Here is a 17,356-nt window from a genome sequence, read left to right as displayed (position 1 = left end):
TTTGTTTTACTTGATAATAGTTCACAGCTTAGTCAGAGCAGTTCTTAGTCGCCCTGTATGCTATTTTAGGCGCAGGAATGCGTTTTTCCGTTTTTTCTTGCTCTGGAGAAGTGGGTGAGGCGCATTGGGTCAATTTGCTTGGGCACAATGGTCCATCGATATCCAAAGGCAGTTTTTACAAAATATATAATAATAAACAGAAGAGTGTGCAGAAGTCATATCGTCACCAACACTCTCTTAAAAACATCCCTTGAAGTGTCACGCAATAAATGAAGGACATTAAGGTTATCCCCCCCTTTTATTCAATGTGAATCGACGAGCCGGAAGTGATCTGCATGCACGTTTCATTACGATTACAAACTTCGGATTGTAAGCTAATATTGGTCTTGGACATCTGCTAATCCATCATTTTCTTCAACTATTCTCAGTTTCTTGCAAACTGACGCGGTGTTGGACATATTGATACTGTCGCATTCCCCCTACCGCTTGTTCCATTGTACCACGCCTATGGGGCACAATGGGACAAATAAGGTACGTTTTTAAAGTGGCTGTGCTTTCTTTGTTTCTTCGTATTTTCAAATCATTTGTCTTTGGAAATATGCGCCTCATGTTCATCCATCGTTATGATGAAAAAGTTAGAAAAGTTAAAAAAGTTCATTGATATTTCTCGATTAGAAATATTTTTACGACTAAAATGCAATTTTTTTCCCCATTGTGCCCCACCTTTCCCTAAATTACTAGATGCAAATCACGTTTGGTGTCTCAAGGGAGGTTTTTAGCAGCCGTTTTCGAACCACTCCGTTCAATCTTGCTGGTCGTCGGGCGGTCGCGGGCTCGAGTCCGGCCGACTGCCGACTCATGAAGCTCTTTCTAATTGTTGAAGGTTTATCTACATGCCATAATATCAGTGTCGCGTAAGGGGTGTCCACCAAACGCCTTGAATCACAGAGGATGGTGATATAAGTTAGCAGTTCAGGAATCAAAAAATACAATATTAGCCTGAGGTAAAATGATAATTGATACCGCAACATCGTGAATACCAAACAACGAGAACTCGTCCGTAATGTTTTCTCTTGCGAAATGACCGAGCAGAATGTCTCATAGTATTGACTCGTAACTGCATCTGTTTGTATGCGACTCCCGTTAGATATTACTAGAGCCCGACCGATATTGGATTTTCGGGCGATTTGTGCCGATTTTTGGGCGCATTTTCAAAACGTCAGAGAATTTATTTCAACAGCTTTACAACCATTGTCATGATTGAACCTGAAATAAAGTAGCAAGGCTGCATCTGGACACCTAGAAAGTGTAAGCTATATCAAATATAGCAATATTCCCATTCTATCGGCCAAGGATTATAATTTTCTGACTTCCTACCGCCATGTTTTGACATCACGTAAATTGCCGATATTTTTTTCACCTCCAATGGCCGATACCGATATAACTTCCAAAGTGTAATTCCGACTCGATATTATCGGCGAACCGATAATCGGCCGGACTCTAGATATTACGTAAGCTATACTCTACTGGTAGTTTCAGAGCAACACGGCTCCTCAGTAAATATTCCAGTGCCAATCCCGCCGAAAAAGCATTGCATTGGGCGCAGTTCAATAAAAAGAATGATACAGTCTTTTTGGCTAGTCACGTATTCCGGTATCGTGATACCCTACACGTCTACAATCCAGTGTTGGGATCAAGTCACTACCTTCGAGTCACGAGTCATTTCGAGTCATTGAACATTTTGACTCGAGTCAAGTCAAGTCACTCGATTTTCGAAGGTGACTCGAGTCAAGTCAAGTCACTCGATTTTTGGAGGTGACTCGAGTCAAGTCGAGTCAAGTCAAGTCAAGTCACGAGTCAAGTCACAATTCAAGTCAAGTTGCCTTTTCGAAGTATGAGGCATGATTACGTAATTGCGTTTTGCTGGCTGTCTGAAATACAGATTGAGTGATCATTGATTCTGAACGAACGAACGAATGTAGAGTTAAATATACACGCAAGAGGGCGCTGTATTGCTCACATATACGTAGAAATGCTAAGCTACGTAAGTAATTACATAGTCTTAGTTTATAGTTACCAGCCAACATACAGAATAGAAAAACGAATTGATAAGATGCAATACATTACCCACTTACAAATTGACATGATACAATTCGAGCCTGCGCCAATGGTTGATGACTATAAACTATATTCGAATTCAATTTCAATAACACAAGAGGTTTGGTTAAGGTAAGAACAGAGGACAGAAATATGCATTTTGCTACTTTACTATACTAGTTTGCGACATCGTAAGCTATAATCTTCGACCACTTCGTTTGCGGTCAATTTATTTGTGAAGGAACAATAGAGGCACAGTGAAACGCGCGATCATTGGATGATTAGTAGCTCTCACGGGTTACACGAGCGTTGCGCGACCAATCCGACCATATGTAAGATACAATGATTTTTATCGACACCGATTACTTGATGACTTGAAATTGACTCGTGAATTTTGCTCCGAGTCACGAGTCAATCCACATTTTTGATACGCCGAGTCAAGTCAAGTCAAGTCATTTTAGCAAAGTGACTCGAGTCAAGTCAAGTCATACGTAAAAGGTGACTCGAGTATGACTCGAGTCAAGTCATGACTCGAGTCATCCCAACACTGCTACAATCAAGATCTACTAAATTGAAATAAGACAGTCCGTTTCCATTCGGCGAATTTCAAACCTTGATGTGAGTACTAGGTGTGGTTTGTTTGTGTTATTGACACAACAGGGGCGCTTGTCGCCTATTAAGGCCATGTGCGCGACGGCTGTTACATGTGTACTGTGTAGTAGGCTAATGGTTATTGTCTTCGCTTTTCGTAATCTTCCGGATAACTTTTCACATTCACACTCTTTCACCATTGGTCTCTCTCGTTTACCATCACCCGTGTCTTCGTCTCTTCTGCCGACTTGTTTTCTGTGCTCACCCTCACTCTGGACTTTTCATATACTGTAATGGCAGTGAGGTTAGCGATGAGGAGCCAAGATAAAACCTCCGACACATAAAACATAGGCAGCACCCACTTCCATTGGTGTCGTGACGATAGCTTCTTGACCAACAATTCTACAACGCCAAGTATTGCTACTTATTTCTGCAGACCAGTCTATATAGTGGTGAATTACTAACACCAACCAGTCCCGATAGGTAGAACTTCGGTTAAATTCTCACCACACACAAGAAATTTGATTGGGTTGGGAGTACGCTTAATCGGAATCTTAATGATGATCTGGACGCTGCTTGTGATCACCGCCTTTTCCCATTCATTCTCTCGTAAGTATGCTATTAATGTTCAGCAATGATAGATCTGCTCATGACTACTAAATGTAGTGTGAAAGGTAATTTCTTGAGTGATACGGACAATCTTACCGAAAAGCAATTTCGGACTTACAAAGCAAGTATGGAAGCCTGTACTGGCCGTTGGTCGCGGTCACGCCTCTCTAAAAATACTTTGGCGCATCATAATGACAATGGCTTGGATATTTCGTCGGATTTTTTGCAGCAAGTAAATCAGTCGGTAATCAATGTGTCCTTGTCCTTGTGAATGATTTCAGGATGTTACCCCTGTCTTTTTGAGTATTTTTTTTGCTATTTAATAAACTTAGCAGACCCTGACTGAAAGTATATGACATATTTCTTTATTTTAGTTTCTTCGGCGGATGCAGGCTGTAAAAACATTGGCGGTAGTTGTTTAGACTGGAGACACCACAATTGCATCGCTGGTTACCAAAAGGGCCTTTGTTCTGGGGACAGAAACAGACGGTGTTGCAAACCTTGCGATGGTGCATGTAAGGAAGCAGGTCTACGACGTGAATGCCTTAGAAATCTGAGCAATCCCCAAAGTACCGATTGCTAGTTGCAATCATTCTGGGTGTAATTACGTTTATAATAACGTGAGTGTTTCTGGAAGCGAGGCACTTCATTCTAATGCAATACCTTTTTTTTGACTCCGTATTTGGCGGAACATAATAATACATGTATTTTATACGTCATTACTGTCCAGTGTCCACCAACAATGAAAAGCAGCTGTCTTGCGCTGTATTCATTATGGTTGCATAATTTTCCATATGAGGAACATGTGGCTGATCAACGAGGTTTTCTACCAAATCCACTAAGGAGGCTTTGGAGCATTCAGCTACTGACACCGCTCTCACATTTGATAGCCAGGAGGCAATTGATATTACCGATACGCCATCGTGCGATCTATCCCACGTACCCGAGAGCAATGCGTCAAAGCTATTTAGAAATTAATGACTTGTGATACGAAAGACCGATAAGATGATAAGCGCCACATTGTCTAATTTTTACAATTAATAATAATAATAATTATAATGATTCATAGGCACTGGGAAGGAAGCAACGTATGGCGACAGCAAATGTAAAAACAAGGGCGGAATGTGTATGGATAACTCTAACTACTGTACTGAAAGCTACCTGTCGGGGCACTGCGGTGGTCCAGCGGGAAGGCAATGCTGTATTAGAAACTCTGCAGGCAAGATTCTTAATAGGATAAGTATTAATCGCTTTACTATTATAGCTCAGTTATTCTTGCAAAGTTCATAGCTTATAGAAGTAAAAAATAACAACATATTATCCGTATATTATACTTTATGAGTATATCTTTTTGTGCATTGGAAGCTCACGCGCTTGTCCATCCCAAGCCTTGTAAATAAATGCTGTAAGATTGGAATTCTCGAAGATTTTAGATATACGTAGTATAAGGGATGGTGCGAGCTTAAGGTTCAGTGGCGTGATAGCGCAGTGGTATAATCCACGGCCGCAACTGCAATGGGTTGTGGGTTCGAGTCCGGCCGAGGTCGACTCCAGAATTCCTACCTAAGCGGGGGCTTATCTAGGGTCCTCCCCGACATCTCATCCGCGTAAGCGGTGTCTTATAAAAGCCTAGCAGATGGTGGTGCTACAAGTCGGCAGCTATACGGAATCAAAAATAAGGAATGTCAGCCGAATGTAAATGACCATAGTATTCGATAAACACCATGAGCACCACAAAAAAAAAACAAATGACAGAAAACGAATTGCGCCTCGCTCAAGCTTCAAGACCGGATAGTGTTCCAGCAAGTACCGTGTCTAGCTAACCCAAATATCACTTCTTTATTCGCAGGAAAGTGTTGTCAGGAATTGTGCCCAGCTCATAGTTCCAATTTGAATGAAAGTAATGATGTTGTTGCATTTGTATTTCCTTGAAAAAATAAATTTCTTTAGCGGAAACTATATTCCCGTCGCATATGTCAGAGAGCTCGGCGTTTTACCGAAGTAGGGTTTCGGAAACGTGGTTGTTACTGCGTGGCCTATTTCCTCTAGATCAGTGGTTCTCAACCTGGGGGGCGTGAAAGCATCTGAAGGGGGGCGTGAAGAAGCGGTCAACTGAAAAATTTTTTAGCGCTCTGCGCAATTTACCGCCAATTCAAGCGTGTTTCTCTATATATAGATCGAATTTCATATTTTTAAATCCTCTCGTCAACAGTCATAACCGTCAATGCCATCAAACAATCTGTTGTGGTTGCTAGCATACCAGTTGGATTTTGTGATATGACGATAAGGGGGGCGCGAATTTTTTTTACTATCATAAAGGGGGGCGTGTCTAAGAAAAGGTTGAGAACCACTGCTCTAGATATTGAAGTCATGCGGCCCCTACGAAATTTGATAAGTGGCCCGCGACCCGTTTTGAGTTGGCGAGCCCTGAGCTAGTGGCAGCGAAAGGAAAAGCTATAGAATAAGGTGATCTTAATCTGAATCTATGATATTGTTCTTTATGTTAGCGTCTTCGGCGGATTCGGGTTGTACAAGCATTGGTGGTAATTGTTTGGACTGGAGGCATCACAAATGCATCGCTGGTTACCAAGCGGGACTTTGTTCTGGCGATAAAAACAGACGATGCTGCAAACCGTGTGATGATGCATGTAAGGAATCAAGTCTATGACGCGAATGCCTTTAGCAATCGGAGCAGTATTGAAAATCAAAAGTTGTTCATTGCATTCATTCTGAGAGTATGGAACCATACAAAATAATGTGAATGCTTCAGAAATCGAGGCACTCTATCGCAATGCCATTTGCACGGATGCTTATTTGACGGAAGAGCGGAATATATGCATTCCATAGGTTGTTACTGTCCGCCAACAATGAAAATCAGCAGTTGTGCGTTGTATACATCCTTGGTGTCACATTTTCCATGTCAGAAAGGGCGGCTGATCGACGATGTTGTGTGACTAATCCGCAATGCAAGCGACGGAAAATTCAGCTGCTGTTATTGATTTATAGGCACTAAGAAGGAAAAATCGTATAGCGACATCAAATGCAAAAGCAAGGGCGGAACGTGTATCGATAACTCGAACTACTGTTCTGAAAGCTACCTGTCCGGGCACTGCGGTGGTCCAGCTGGAAGGCAATGCTGTACTAAAAACTCGGCAGGCAAGACTCCTAATGGTAAAAATATGGATTAATCACCCTCCTATTATTTTAAAATAGGTATGATAACACATATTCAGATATCCTCGCAACGTTCATACGATGATGTATAAAAGCATGTTATGCTGTAATAATGTATCTTAATGTGCATTTGAAAATCATGCGCTTGACCATTAAAGCCCTTGTAAATAAATTATTTACTTAATATGGAAATTTTCAAAGGTATCATGTTCAGTTAAGTCAAAGTTCTAGAATACCGAATAAGTTGATTGTGTTTCGGCTATATTTAACACGGGAGAATAAGGTCCATCACCAATAACTCCACAAACACTGAAATGTTCGAAAATATATCCTGCTACGAAAATAATACAGGGGCTATTCGCCCTGTTAATAGCACAATTTCACTTGCAAAAGGGAAAAAATCAATCCAACACAATTTCCTACTTTACACAGCCGAAAATGTAAAAACTAGTAGTTTTACGCCAAATACTGATAAGTAGAAGAGGATGTAGTCTCAAAACATAATCATAAGTGTTAGTTGGACAATCTTGTTGGGGTACTCCGATAAAGTAGAAATACTTTGTTTTTGACCACCTCTGTCGTATACAGTAGGCTACAAAACCGAACAACGCGAACTCTCAGACCGCCACTATCGCGCCGTAAAAATTATTCCGCACGTGTCTAGTAAAATTACAGAGTCACAGGAATACCATGTTTCGAATCCTAGTTCTTTGTTAATCAATCAACATGATACTTCGAGTAGATGAAACCTAATCGATCGCCAAATACATAATAGTAGTACTTCGCTATGTTGACAGCTGGTGTTGTATATCGAGTAGGCCTATATTGATGCTTGAAGCGACGCAAGGTAAAGCTATAGAAAAAATTGATCTTAATATAAATCCTTATTATAAATCTTTATTTTAGCATCTTCGGCGGATTCGGGTTGTACAAGCGTTGGTGGTAATTGTTTGGACTGGAGGCATCACAAATGCATCGCTGGTTACGAAGCGGGACTTTGTTCCGGTGATAGTAACAGACGGTGTTGCAAACCGTGTGATGACGCATGTAAGAAGCCAATCCTATAAGCTACAACGCGAAATCTTCAGAATTATATGCACTTTTTTGTGTTACAATACCATTTTAGGGACTGTACAATGCACATTAGTGTAGACTGTAGAGCATGGGTCCAGAGTGGATCTTGGTCGGATTTTAAAGATTTAGGATGAGCAGGAGAAAGGTTTTAATGAGTATGAATCTGACATGGCTACTACTGAATATTCCCACATTTAATTCATGCATGGTGAACCACTTCCATGCAACTTTGAGACATTGGCCTTTGATTTGTTACCAGCGACAACAAACAATCAGATTCCTTGGATCTGACATATTTTGTCAGGTTTCTGGGCGGGAGAAACTTATGAGAGTTTTATGGAGCAGAGTCACGCTCAATGCTAGTATCCGCTATGGGTGATCTACTGCTCTGCTTCTCTGTATAGAAACGTGACTGACGGTCTGTCTCATATGAGACGTGTATGTTCTCAAGGAGTCATATATCTATTCAGTGACGACCTAGCAGCCATAGAGGTACCACTACATCCTCACTACCTCATATATAGTAAAACATATGGATATATCTCAATATCTTACGCCAACTATATATGCACTCATGCAGTATAGTTGGTCGTAGCATTCATTCCGGCGATCTCTCGCCTATCTACGAGAAGTGTGACTGATTGGTGAGTTTGTGTGCTTAATCCGTAACATATGCTATTGAATATTATAGGCACTACGAAGGAAGCATCGTATGGCGACAGCAAATGTAAGAGCAAGGGTGGAACGTGCTTTGACAACTCGAACTACTGCACAGGAAACTACCTATCGGGACATTGCGGTGGTCCAGCGGGAAGGCAATGCTGTACTAAAAACTCTGCAGGCGAGATTCATAGTGAAATCAGGATATATCACCCTCTTATTTATTTAAAATAAATTATTGGCACATATTCAGATTACCGATATACTTGGGAAGTAGTGGGAATCTTTACACGCCGAAAATTACATTTTTCCGTATACAGTGATATGAAGAAGTGAATTTTAAACTAACGATTTTCTTAATTGTAGCCGTTGGCAATAGGTCGTATTAGCGTCAGAGATGAGCGGATTTGAAATTTCTATGTCCTAATCCAATCCAAATCCGAACCTTCAAATCCAAATCCAAATCCTAATCCATAACTTTTTCCTATTGAAGTCCATGTCCAATCCTAATCCGATTCCAACTGGAAATTCAGAAAAAAATACTAATTTATGCAATGGAGGGATTCGAAAATTTTCTTTTACAGCCAACGATTCACTTGATTCAAGATAACTTAGTAACCATAAGTACATTACTAACTGATCTGAATAAAGTTTGTCGCCATTCGCCACACGACATTTCAATTTCCCAGAAAATAGGTTAATCCAATCCAAATCCTAATCCGTTCTGAAAAAAATGTCTAATCCAAATCCAATCCAAATCCGACAAAATTTCACAAATCCTGTTTTTTCAAAACCTAATCCTAATCCATGCTCATCTCTGATTAGCGTGATATGTTTTCACGTCAAGCCAACTCATAGTTATTAGTTACGGAATATCGAATAATTTTAATATGTTGCGGTCCGAAGTCATGTTCAACGACAAGAGTGTATAAATTGGAGAATAGCTATGATTGACCATGATGGAGGCGCGCGAAGATAGGCCCTGTGTATACCACCAAATTGTGGGTTGTGTTTTTTAACCAGATACGACATAATAAATCAGTGATATCATATTATTGTTGGTTTTTGGCACTCTTCCAATTTTTCTTTCGGCTCTGTCGACGTATAAAGTATATGATCATAGTAGTAGGCCTGCATGCTGCGCTTTGAAAATTAGACTCCATGATCGTGTTGCAGGGTAATAATGAAGACTGTCAAGGCGACTTCATTGATAAAATTAATGCAAATACATCTCAAAACTTTTTGACAAAATTTAGTTAGTGCAGCAAAGTAATTCCGCTTAAAAGCATTGGAAGTATGAGTGGAAGCATACAGAAAATATAACATTGCCCATATCGAGAAAACTTAATTGCGACAAATGACCGGACACTCCACTCATACATAAATTTTCGGAAGTATACATTCTGCTCAGGATACATATAGCTATAAAGTCGTACGATTACGTGCCCTACAAATCTTTGATGACATTGCTTCTTTCAGCTCTAACGGTAAACCTGGTAATGATAACGCATATGCATTATGCAAGTAACAATAATATTGGCCAATTTCATTCATTTACTTTAAAAAAATTTGCGCTTGGCACTGATGTTGTTGCACAGCGGTTTTCTATAACGCTAGTATTAAAACGTAACATTATGTGTGCCGTGGAATAAATATAGTATGTGTAAAGATCCCAGGAGTTGTGTTAATCATCCAATAGGGTCCAAGACCATCGTTTTATTACTATATTTTTCCAAATAATAACGGGGAGTTTTGCCTCATCAAATCTTTTGCATTATCAAGTTTCTAGGAATAGTTCATTACCGAAACCTATATGAACAACAAAAGTAGAACAGTAGTAATAGGCTAATTGACTTGATGCTTTATATAGGTGCTAGAGGCAACGCAGGAAAAGGCTATGAAGAAATTGCTAATTATCCGAATCTACTATGCAGTGTTTTGTTTTAGTATCTTCGGCGGATTCGGGTTGTACAAACATTGGGGGTAATTGCATGGACTGGAGGCACCACAAATGCATCGCTGGTTACGGAGCGGGCCTTTGTTCTGGTGATAAAAACAGACGATGTTGCAAACCGTGCGATGATGCTTGTAAGGAACCAAGCCTATAATAGCGTGAATGCCTAAAGTGTTCTCTCCATTACTATATCTTTTTACGCGGGTATTACAACATATATCCAGTGTTATTGATTTATAGGCACTAGGAAGGAAGCATCGTATAGCGACAGTAAATGTAAGAGCAAGGGCGGAACGTGTATGGATAACTCGAACTACTGCGCAGGAAGCTACCTATCGGGATATTGTGGTGGCCCAGCGGGAAGGCAATGCTGTACCAAAAACGTTGCAGGCAAGATTCATATTATAATAGGGATATATTTCCCTCGTATTCAGTTAACGTTATAACATGTGATCAAATACGTTGAGATGAAATATTCAGGTTATTTCACATTATGATGTTTCTTTTCCAAAGCGAAGTTATGAATTATCAGAATTAGCATACCGAACAATATCGCGAATCGAACTTTCGAACCACAGTTAGTTTTAATTAGCATATCCAGATATCATTTTGGATTCTATACAAGAGAAGACATATGGAATCATGCTTATCTCACTTATTGTGCTTTTGATGCTAATGTGCTTGTCAGAGTTGGTCAGTAACGAAGTACATGTACTTTATGAAGTACTTCAAGTGGATCTTTTTCACTTGCACTACCTTCTCAAGTGGTTATGATTTTGCACCATACTTCTATTGCTGTAATTGACAGTTTTCAGTTTTCTTGGCAAAAATAGGCCTAGAATATTTACTTATTACCGTATGACTTGTAAATCGCTGCTTCTAATGCTACTTAGAGTAAAATTTTATGGCGTTACTTCTTCGTCTACTTGAGCACCGACGATAACTACTTTGACCACATCTGGTGCTTGTTGGGCGCGACAAGTATGCCGTAGGACAGGGGAGGCCAACCTTTTCGGCCAACGGACCACATAAGATTTACGAACGATTGCGTGGGCCGCTTGGATATTGATGGCCTTTTAGTAGTCGTACAATAAGAGCGAACCGGATTGAGTAACGAGGAAAACAGGAGTTATATTACAGCGCATCAAAATCGATAACAATTATGTCGTTACAACCCAGTCTACATTGATGTCATAGCTGCGCCAAGCGCGAAAAGATTTCAAAGTTGATGAATGAATTCGGTCAATAATAATGGTAGCCTACTTGGATATATTACGGGACGCTCCTCTATACCGCTGGGCTCATTTGGCAAGGATTGGATTATTCGGGGCCAGGACGTATCAATATCGAAGATTTCGGCGAACATGCGTCAATCATTTTGTGTCAAGGTTTCATCGCCGACGATCTTTCTGCGAGTGTAGACGCGAAATCGCATGTTGGACTGCACGTTCTCTTTTAATTGCGAATATAACTAGACTAAATTCTGTAAATTGGGCGTATCTCAAATTTTCAGGCGGGGTACCAATACTACCAACAAGTAATCGAGTGACAATAAATCGCGCGAAGAGCTAAGACAAACTTGAAGTCAAATAAATCTGCCACGAAATATTCTGTTCCATCGTCATTGGTCATGTACGAAGATCTACGGAAAATGTGGCTAGCGTCAGGATACGCCAGTGGTTCCCAACTTTTTTTTACCTCGCGGCACCCTTTGGAAATGAAAAATTGTTCGCGGCACACCATCACAGCGGTTCTGAACTTTTTTGGCTTACGGCACATGCAAACTACCAGACTACTCAATAGCACCCACTTCAGTAGTAACGCTGACTAATGTGACCACCTCTGCAGTCATTACAAGATGTTTCTGTATTAAATTGAACAGATCTCGCGAAAACAAAGCAATTTATTAAATTTCATCACAGACAAAGTCAGTGCGAAATTTGCGCTTGACTTCTCGCGCATATCCTTTCGATGTCTGGTCGCACATTTGATAATGCTACTCTCATCTCTTCTTCAACGGCAAGTAACCTCTACTTTTTTTGGTTTTTATATTGACCAGAACGAGAAATCCGGTCTCGCACAAACACGACGTGGAAAATTGAAGTAAAATCACAATTGCCTTTTCTCCAATGCAAGAATATTCCTTCTGGATTTTAATCCAAAATTCTTCGAGAGCCATCTCCTTGTACCACAGCTTCAAGTGTCCGTCATTTTGGATGTCAATCAGTTCTTCCTCTTCTTTGAGATTAAAAGTAAAATGGGTTTCCTGCGGCAAAAATGGGTTTCTTATTCATGCACATTGCATAGTTTTCTGTTTTCAGTGTTGGAAAATATGTGTTTATTTTTGTATGCAAACATTTGAGATGCTGAACAATCAATGGCAAGATTTCCCTGTTTTTCGTTTCGGAGAAATTGGAGAACATGCTATAAGTTCCTGCTTCTGCTCGTACTGACCACACTTCTAATTTCTCTTGCAGTGCTCTAATCTTGTCTGTTGAAGTTAAGAGATTTTCATTCTTGCCTTGCATACTGGAATCTGTCTTATCTAGGTGGTCAAAGATATCTACCAAATATGCTAGTTTGGAGAGCCAGTTGTCATCGCAAAGGAAATCCTCAAATTCTCCTTGTTTTTCAAGCCTAAAAAATAACAGCATTTCTTCCTTCAGCTCGTATACTCGCGACAACGCTTTTCCACGTGACAACCATCTTGCCTCAGAGTGGAGCAGGAGATTATCATAGTTCGATTTCCCTGCAAAGTTTAGTGAATAATCTGGACTTAAGTGGTCTAGATTTGATGTAATTTACCATTTCAATAACTTCTTTTAGTAATTTGTTCAAATCTGCGTCTAATGTTTTCCCTAAAAGCACTTCACGATGAAGAAATCAGTGAGTTGCTCTGATATCACTATTTACCCATTTTGCAAGTGAAACAAATCCTTTGATTGATCCAACCAAATACAAATACCTACACATTCCACCCAAGTCAATTCATTTTCTTACAAACACTTGCTTAAAACATCAAATACATCTCGACCAGTCGTCCTTTCCTTGAGTTCTTTGCAACAAAAAAACTGATCATTTATTTTTCCGTCACTGACAAACCTGATAAAAGCCAATAACTAGGCCTTGCCACTGATATCAGTAGACTCGTCAACTTGCATCGTAAAAATTTTGCTCTTCTTCAAAGAAGATATTACGGTATCTTGTATATCTCTCGACATGTCACAAATATACGTCTGCGAATCGTGTTATTTGACAAGGGAATTGTTTTCAATTCCTCTGCAGCTTTGGTCCCGAACATTTTTTCACAATTCCAGTGCAAGCCGGAAGAATAACTTTCTCTGCTTCAGTGTGAGGCTTTGAATTTTTAGCTAGTACCTCCGCTACCACATAATTGGCCTGTCGTGATCTAGTTGAAACTTTAAACGTTTTGGTAAACGACTTAGATTGGTGTTTTCGTTCATCCAAGAGTCTTATGAAATAGCTCGGCGGTTTGTCAGCCAAGTCTCCATGCTTTTTTAAGGTGTCTTTTCAATTTACTATGCACTATAGCTTCATTCGACAATTTCGCGTGACAGATAAGGCACTCTGGTACAGGTTGCGATTCATCTTCACACCAAATGAAACCCATATTTCGATAATTGTCGCAATATAAGCGTGCTCTCTTTGCGTTCTTTTCTAATTTACCTCCACTTCCAAAAGCTCTCTTTTCTTTATTGCAATGATCATTACCGCTTGACTTCCTTTCTTTTGAACTAAACTTCTCCATTTTGATATTTCTAAAAGTAAACTTTTGTATATAAAGCGTCCCTCATATAGCTTACTAAGCACTGCTAGGAAGTCGTCGTTTTCCTCAGGCCATAATACTGTTCCTTCGTGATTACAATAAACAGAGCGTATTCAGACGAAAGTAAAAGGGGGTTATTTGGATTTACTCATGATTTGCGACTTCACAAAAATTTCGGGCTGCCCACAGATACCATTGCATAAGATTCGTTTGACAATAAACTCAGCCCACTGCCGCATTGTAGATGTAATTAACCATCGCATCCACGTAAGCGTCTTACAAAAAGCCTGGAAGTGGGCCGTGCCATAAGTCGGCGGATACGGAATCAAAAATACGGAATATCGGCCTGGTGTAAATGACCATGACCATATAGTATTGGACTAACACCATGAATACCACGAACAACAACAACCATCGCATCGAAGAATTCAAGCATGATCGCCACTGACGAATGCAGAGGCGTAGGCTATATAATGCATTTTCACACACAGCGCGTGAGGATATAGCCATACCTCAATAGTTCTATTAGCAGCCACCTGAAGATCAATATATTTCCGACAAACCAAGTTAATAACCTCGGCGGCGAGGAAGTTTGTTAACTATTATAATTTGATCAACCTTACTTCTCAATTCTCACATTCATCGCCGGTAACACAACGGTAGTGCTATACAAGCCTACATTTTAACGGAAGTGCCACGCTGCCTAACAGATTCTAACAATCACAATGTTGATTGCTATATCCCTTCCAAAGGAGTTCATTTCTCGCTGGTGATTGGGTAGACAATGACGAATAGAAAACCGCATTGTCATACAGGCGCCGCCATGTCTACTCTTCTCTGTGCAAAACTGATTCAGCCGTCAAAGCACGAGATATGTCGGGTAAGGCTAATTCGCGAGGGATATTCATTGCGGGCATAACATCAATTTTGAATTGTCAAATGAGCATACAAACTTCACATCTAGCTCGATTTTAGATTATTGATCGTTTGCTATAGACTAGAATAATTTTGCGCATTATTTCAAAATTTCGATGAAACCGCTCGCGGCACATCGGTTGGGAACCACTGGGCTACGCCAATGCATCGGAACTGATATATTAGTCATCAGCGTCAGACTTGTAAAAACTAACCAATTAGTTAGTTGAAGGTCAAATAACTAACGGTTTTTTGAGTAGATCTAGTTCTAGTCGCTGATTTTTAAAATTGAGTAGTGGTGGTGGCAGTTCTAGTTGCTGATTTTGCAATTAAGTATAGTTGTAGTTCTAGCTCTAGTTGCTGATTTTGAAAATTGACTAGTTCTAGTTCTAGTTCTAGTAGCGGATTTCGAAAATTGAGTAGTTCTAGCTCTATAGTTGTAGTTGCTGATTTTGAAAATCGGGTAGTTCTAATTCTAGTGTAGTTGCGCTTTTCGAAAATCCAGTAGTTTGTACAAGTCTGAATTCATCATAAGCATCCCGTGTTTCGCGGTCAGGCTAATCAATTTTTTAAGTAATTAATTTTTTACTATTGTAACTAATTTCGAGAATTACATCGTGGTATCTCAAAACCTTCTCCCGGGCCCCTGCCGCAGGATTATATTCATACTATATCCGGAGGCTGCAAAGTCATCCAAAGGAGACTTCTGAGACGAATGTGCTCTGACTTTGTGAATGGTCGAAATGTGACGATGAGAGACTTTCGTTAGATATGTGGGTGCTGGTGGGGTCGCGCAATGCTTTCATTCTTCGTGCCCGCGATTTTCTCATCAAAAGCAGACTGGCGATGGCAGCACGAGCTGGTCCAGATTAAACGCAATATATATCGCTTAATTTCAGAATTTCTTGTCGGTTTGCCGAAATGGCTATGCCGTTGAGAGTCTATCTAGTAATTGGGAATACGCTTTATTCATAACGAAAGAGCACACGCTTCTACAAGACGTAAATGTCTCTGGTTGAAACATGATAATACTCCCACTATAGCCTTGACCTGTTTGTAAACCACGGCTACTGAAAGTGAGCAAATGAGCTAAATCGCCAGCAGGTGAAATCCTAATCACGCTGATCATATTCAACATTGATTCATCACAATTCTAAATCTGATTCCGAATTTTCTGGAAAAAGGTGGTGGGGGAAGATGCGATCTTGACGAATACGTCTCAGAATACATCGGAGAGTATCATAGTTCGCATGCGATAGTACACAAGGACTTCTTAGGCGCCATGAACACACTGAACAAGTACGCTCGTGATTGCCGCGTGACAGTAAGTGTTTTCTGACATACGGGATAAGGCGAGAAGAGAGAGAGAGAGAGAGAGAGAGAGAGAGTGGAAAGAGAGAGAGAGGGGATATATATAGAGAGAGGGGGAGGAATAGATAAAGAGAGAGAGAGAGAGAGAGAGAGGAGAGGGAGAGGGAGAGAGAGAGGGAGAGAGGGAGAGAGAGGGAAAGGGAGAGACAGGGAGAGATAAATGGAGATATATTAACGGAGAGAGAGAGAGGGATGGAGAGAGAGAGGGAGAGACAGAGAGAGAGAGAGAGAGAGAGAGAGAGGGAGAAAGAGGGATAGTCAGAGACACTGAGCATTACGATAGGTCAATGTTATTGAACGCATGACCTTAACGAGGAACGCGAGGAATGCCACTGACCTATGTGCGAAACACACAATCTAAAGAGTGAACTGCAGACAGTTCAAATATTATGGCAGGCTATCGTTCGTATTTGGCATAAATTTGCAGGTTCACGTCACTCACTCCTTCAGGAAAGCAGGGCAAAGTCTCGGTGGAACAGTAGTAGCACCAGCCTCGAATTCCAATCATCTAGTGGGCCACGCAATAGATTTCAACCTGAATACTCCGAGCGGATGGTGTAACAGCGGTTGTCTCGCAGGTGATTTTACGTGGAATAGGCCTATGTAGAAATACATGTTGGTTTCTGTGTAAAGGAAAACGAAACCGCCACGCCAAATGCTTTACCGACAAAGTGGTGAAGGGTGTCCTAAGGTGGGGGGGAGTTTGGAATACACCAGACCCAGTACATATCGACGATGGTCTCAACGTTCATGACATCAGTGAATGGAAGAAATTGTACTATGAACTACAAAAGAATTGTCCATGAATGTTTACGGACAACGGGATTCCACATCGTTATGTTACGATATGTTATGATACGAATCACTGAAAATTGATAAATAAATAAATCAACCGAGCAACTTGCTGAAGGTCGCTGGCGGGTGACAGTAAAATAACTGCAGCATTTAAGATATAATGTAGTTTTGTAGGATATGACTGACAGTGATTCACACAAAACGGATGCGCGTATACAGCTACATGTATACATAGTAAAGTACGTTAATGTCGTTCATATACGGACTGCATGGGTGACGATATGTCAGGACGTGATGTAGAAATGACGCTGCATGGAAGTAGAACTATT

The 17,356-nt window shown here is 40.5% G+C and overlaps 1 protein-coding gene across 1 annotated transcript; it reads left to right on the top strand.

Annotated features, from left to right (window-relative positions):
- Nucleotides 1-2,647: 2,647 nt before the first annotated feature.
- LOC145440130 (uncharacterized) lies at nt 2,648-17,132 on the top strand. Its single transcript, XM_080317717.1, has 12 exons — nt 2,648-3,297; nt 3,672-3,824; nt 4,367-4,516; nt 5,805-5,945; nt 6,304-6,483; nt 7,378-7,518; nt 8,237-8,386; nt 10,153-10,293; nt 10,400-10,602; nt 16,003-16,185; nt 16,660-16,810; nt 16,866-17,132. Exons 1-12 carry the CDS (start codon nt 3,246-3,248, stop codon nt 17,036-17,038), a joined length of 1,818 nt encoding a protein of 605 aa, XP_080173843.1. The 5' UTR covers nt 2,648-3,245; the 3' UTR covers nt 17,039-17,132.
- The last annotated feature ends 224 nt before the right edge of the window (nt 17,133-17,356 follow it).

The sequence above is a fragment of the Botryllus schlosseri genome, chromosome 6 (assembly GCF_051294905.1).
Source record: "Botryllus schlosseri isolate E-star chromosome 6, Bs_hap1, whole genome shotgun sequence".
Classification (NCBI taxonomy): Eukaryota; Metazoa; Chordata; class Ascidiacea; order Stolidobranchia; family Styelidae; genus Botryllus; species Botryllus schlosseri.
This window is presented reverse-complemented; position numbering and strand designations above follow the sequence as displayed.

Bases quoted from the DNA above. Each gene is read 5' to 3' on its own strand.
- LOC145440130 (XM_080317717.1), top strand. From the start codon at position 3,246: ATGATGATCTGGACGCTGCTTGTGATCACCGCCTTTTCCCATTCATTC. The intron at 6,484-7,377 runs AATCACCCTCCT...TCTTTATTTTAG, and splicing joins TAATGGTAAAAATATGGATT to CATCTTCGGCGGATTCGGGT. The intron at 10,294-10,399 runs GTAAGGAACCAA...ATTGATTTATAG, and splicing joins CAAACCGTGCGATGATGCTT to GCACTAGGAAGGAAGCATCG.